General features: G+C 46.1%; 1 protein-coding gene across 1 annotated transcript in view; it reads right to left on the reverse strand.

Annotated features, from left to right (window-relative positions):
- LOC128445240 (serine/threonine-protein kinase BRSK2-like) overlaps positions 1–5,000 on the reverse strand; it is a 69,166-nt gene that overhangs the window by 14,721 nt on the left and 49,445 nt on the right. Inside the window, 6 exon segments of the mRNA XM_053428006.1 lie at positions 1,425–1,578; positions 1,926–2,023; positions 2,263–2,294; positions 2,296–2,428; positions 3,021–3,052; positions 3,517–3,665. Coding sequence (XP_053283981.1) covers positions 1,425–1,578; positions 1,926–2,023; positions 2,263–2,294; positions 2,296–2,428; positions 3,021–3,052; positions 3,517–3,665 — 598 coding nt within the window.

A 5,000-nucleotide genomic window follows, 5' to 3' on the forward strand; every position in this document is an offset into this window, starting at 1 on the left:
GACGCTGTGAATAAAGATGGACGACGTGACAGCTCCCAAAGCTGAAGCCAAATGGAGCGCCCCCTGGCTGCAGTAGAGGTCATACTCACCTCCTCCATGTCAGTAGATGGGACACAAACCAAACTAGACGTTTAATAAATGTTTATCAAAGATGGTTTCTGTCATTTATGTTCAAATTTTCATGTTTCTGATCAGTTTGGTTTTTAATTCGTTATCAGATGATATGAAAACGGGCCGAGATGTCATGATTGACAGCTGCCACTCACTCCAGGATCACTGTGCTTCGAGGACGTGGAGATGAGTCGTCCATCTTTATATACAGTAAGAAAATGATCTTCTGTCATGAGTATTTATTATTCAACAGCAGCTCATGTTCTGTATTTTCTTTATAATTAACTGAGACGTTAACGATCGGATTCAGGATCGGATGAGTTGACACCCTCTGTGTCAACTCATTTAAAGTGACGTCACCTTTTATCTAACGACTTAAACCTTTGATCTTTTATTCCTTTGAAAACTGACTTTTCATGATGAAATCCTCACATCATAATGTTGAGCTACTCTACTTTAACCCCAGTCCTAAAAACTTATCTTCAGAAGTTTATATTCTGTAAATACACTTTATAAATTATCTTTTGTAAATTATCTTTTGTAAATTTTTTTTTTTTAATTCCTGGACTGTAAAAAAACTTCCCTGATTCATACAAACATCTTTTCCCATCAACTTCAGTGAAAATGTCCGAAAGAGAAGAATCATTATTTGTGGTTCACAGATTATTTACCGACTTCCTCTCTCAACAACCGTCCGTCAGGTTTCGAGCCTTTCACCCGGGATGCTGTGTGTGTCCTGACCGCATGCTACATGCACACACTTTACACACACAACGCACAAAGCTCAAAGTCCCGTTCATGCATTGCAGCAGCTGGTTTTCCACCAGAGCAAAGGACGTGTGGAGAGTGTGAAGTTTACGTTACTGGTCTCATGTGATGTTTACACTGAACATCTGGAGCCGACAGGCGAGAACGATGCATCAGGTATTTAACTGCAGCTCCGTGAGGGGGGGGGGGGCTATTCCTCCTCCCTCCCTGAGCTGAACTGAGGTTAAATACATCACAACTCACAACATTAATCATCAAATACACTTTGAACAACACACACGAGCTGTGTCTCAGTTCAGCGACGAAAACGTTCTTCGGTTGATTAACGGTTTAGACACGTGTCCCGCTAACTGCTCGGTTGAGTATTAACATAAAAAAATTAATTCTCCCGACATGTCGACAGTGACATCATCGTTGTCCTCATGCAGCCGGCGGAGGAGGCGACCTCTGAACCGGGACACAGCGCCCCCCCCCCGACCGAGCCGTGTGTGTCAGTTGTGTGTCGTCCATGCTCGTGAACACATGTGCAGGTTCCCGTCTCTTACCTCTGCCCGTGCGCCGCCATGTCCAGGGCCCGTCGTACCGGGAGAGGAGACCCCCCCTCCGTGACGCTCAGCACCTCCATGGACTTCCTCTCCGGTCTCCGCTTGCCGTGGCGGCTCAGCATCGGTGAGTCCACGCGCTTCCTGGGTGGGTCGGCTGAGGGAGGGGTCGGGGTGAGGCCAGGGGTCAAAGGTCACATAAGGTCAGGAAAGAAACATCCCCAAAATTAGCGATTTAAGAAAATGAATCTTGTTTTTTTACTGAACAAACACGAGTTGAAGTGAAACACTGTGTGAGCTCGTTGGCTTTGTTCTCTATGAACAATTCAGTCTTATAGGCAAGAATAATGTGGACGAAGTTATTCTAACTGAATACCTGGAAATGTACGTTTTAAAATTCATTTTGACGAAACTTTTAATTTTTTTCTTAAAATGCAAGTGAAGTTTGGATTTGTGTGAAATCCAGAACCAGACCCGCAGAGTGTTCATCTGGACCCGACCTACCGATCTCGCTCCTCGGAGGCAGGTTCTGGTCCTCCTGGCTGGGGTACCGCTCCTTACGGTCCAGCAGCAGGAAGTAGATCATCTTCTCCTGGTTGTCCCTGAGGACAGAGGACAGACGTTGGTTGAGAGCGGGACGATGCTCCATCATCACCCGACGTTTTAAATGAAAGAATTCATCAAAGTGACAAATCTCTGAGCCGACTCATAGCTTTCTCAGCCCCCCCCCCCCATCAGCTCCTTCCTCCTCCATCCCTCTCGCTGTAATCTGCTTCCTCTGCTGGTTTTATCACCCTTCTACCCTCCACCCTTCCTCCCTCTGCTCCTCTTCCTCACTCACTCCTCAGACAGCAGGTCTTTGGCCAGTTTGTCCCTTGTCCCTGAAGCAGCCCAGCGAGTGCATGCTCTCCAGGACGTCCGGGTCGATCTCCTCGGCCGCAGCCAGCGTCCTGATGGCCACCTTCCTGGGGACGGGCTGCTCGGGCTCCGGCTCATTCTTTCCAGCTCTGCAACACAACACATGCGACTAACTGAGGCGCCGGGGCAGAGAGTGTGAGACTCAGCTCAACATGTTAATAACATGTTAATAACATGCTAATAACATGTTAATAACATGTTAATAACTCAGGTCCGACAGGTCAAGTAGAACCAATCGGACAAAAATCTTTCTCGACTGTTAAAAGTAATTCTAAAACACGTGGTTCAAACTTTCTCTGTGTTTTAATGATGATGATCGTCTGTGAGCATTTAAAAAAACCAGAATATAAATAAAAGTATTATTAGATGAACTGATTCGGACCCTACGTCCGAATCTCGGTTTTTACTTTGGTGAGTAAAACGATATTATCACTGACAGAAATGATAGAAATCCACATAAGTGTAACAAACTAGATTGAATAAAAAGGACAAGAATCTGTTTGTGTTGAATTTTGAAGTCAGTAACAGATTTCTGCTCTTAACCCAGAGACAGTAGATCTGTGTCCATTAGGAGCATCTGTCCTGATGTTTGGTGTTCGCTCTCAGATTTGTGACAGAGCTCTCACTCTGATGACTAATGGACAGACACACAAACACACACCTATATAATTATATACTCACAGGTACCACGTGTGCTTCTGGATCTGATCCAACTGTAAAGAAATCAGAGGAAATGAACATTAACGACTCCAAACGTTAAACAAGATGGTTTCTATTCTTTTTCTGCATGAAACAGGAAGTTGATTATCACGTCCAATGTCCTCAGCTTCACCTCAGTTCGTTTTCAGACATGAATAATGAATCAGTTCTAAGTCTGATCTGCAGCAGCATGTTTCCAAAAATAACCTCAAGTTCAAATAGCTGCAGACACAACATCAGTGAAATCACATTATTGTTTTCGTAATGTTTCTATTCTGGGACCAGAACAGATCCCAGGCCTGAGATGAAACGGTTTTATTCCGGGCGCAGTGACTTCAGGAGGCGTCATGAAGTCACTCAGCTAAATTTAACTTCAGCCCCTGAAGCAACAGCAGCAGCCGGTGGAAATGCAAAGTGAGTCGAGGTCTCCTGAGGGAAGACCCCGACCCTCGCCTGCTCCTTTTGAGTGTGAACTTACCGTGAGCCTCTTGCCGGCGTCCACTTCTATCATGCCACGCAGAAGGTTCTGACAGTCTGGAGGGATGAAGTGAGGCATGTGGAAAACTCCCAGCTTCACCTTCTCCAGCAGATTCCTCAGGTTGTCGTCGTCGAACGGGGAGAGCGCCCTGGACGGCCGGCGGGAGAGAGGACAGGTCAACCAAACCCTTTTCACAAGGTTCACCGGTAAACTGTTTTCTGCTCAGTTCCAACATCATCCACCAGAAATAAACATAAGGTTTCATTAATATCTCTTTGATTCTCAATGCATTGACTTGGTTGTTCTAAATAACTGTTGAATATGTGGATAGAAGCCTGAAGCCAAAACCTGAAGGTGATACTCAGAGACGTAGAATGACAGGAGCAGGTTGAGGAACCACCTGAAGATCTGGTCACCTGATCTCTCTTAATCCAATAATGAACCAAATTGATATTCCTCCTCGAGTGAAGCTGTTGAAGCTTCTGCCACAAACTTCTCCAACCAGAGCTGAACTGGACAGTGTGGGGGGAGGGGGGGGGGGGGGGGGACAACGTGCTGTTTAAAGTCACATTTCTGAACATGTGGCCAACGACCTTCAAATGGAGCCGAATGTTTACAAGAAGGAAATTCTCGCCTGACGGAGGAACGAGAGAGAAGGTCGGGGGAGGGGGGGGGGTGACTCAGATTGTATCTGTACTCAGATCTGTGGCCGTTGAGGAGAGACGTGAAGCCACCGAGCTCACAGGGCAAAAATCAAACCTGTGACATTTGAAAACATGACACAGGCTTCAAGCTGTGGACGACCTGTCAGGTGTCAGGGGACGGACGCGTGAGAGACACGTCTCATCAGAGCCGGAGACGATGGAGACGTCCTGCGCTCAGTGACGTGAGGACGGAGACGATGGACGACCGGCGGCACCGCGGCCGGATGACACAAGCGGCGAGATCTGTCTTCACAGGACGTCCGTGTCACACGCTCCGTCACATGATCACAAACACGTGTACATGTCACTGCAGCTTCATGGAGCTGCTGCCACACAGGTCAGATCCACACAGCAGGTAAACTGTCATTCAAATATTATCATACATAATATTTATAGATATATGGAGGGTGAATGTTTGTGTCTTCAGGTGAGAGGACGAGGGAACCACAGCCACACGTCTTCACAACCTTTTTCCAAACTCAAATATGTTTCTTATCTTTAACAGCATACGATTTATTTTTCATTCGGCAAATTACAAGAATAACACAATGATTTAATTTATAATGTGGTTTTAATTTTTCACCGACACACGACATGTTTCCAGAATCTCATGTTTAATTTAAGTCCCTGAAGTAAACGTCTCAGAAACACAGGAGTCTCCAAACAGTCCGGAGGTCATGACCTTCACCGTGACCTTCACCAACAAGCTCTGATTGGCTGCTGACCTGGACATGATGCTGGTTCAACATTTCACTGAACTTTCTCCACCACAGACACACT

Source organism: Pleuronectes platessa, chromosome 1, assembly GCF_947347685.1.
Source record: "Pleuronectes platessa chromosome 1, fPlePla1.1, whole genome shotgun sequence".
Classification (NCBI taxonomy): domain Eukaryota; kingdom Metazoa; phylum Chordata; class Actinopteri; order Pleuronectiformes; family Pleuronectidae; genus Pleuronectes; species Pleuronectes platessa.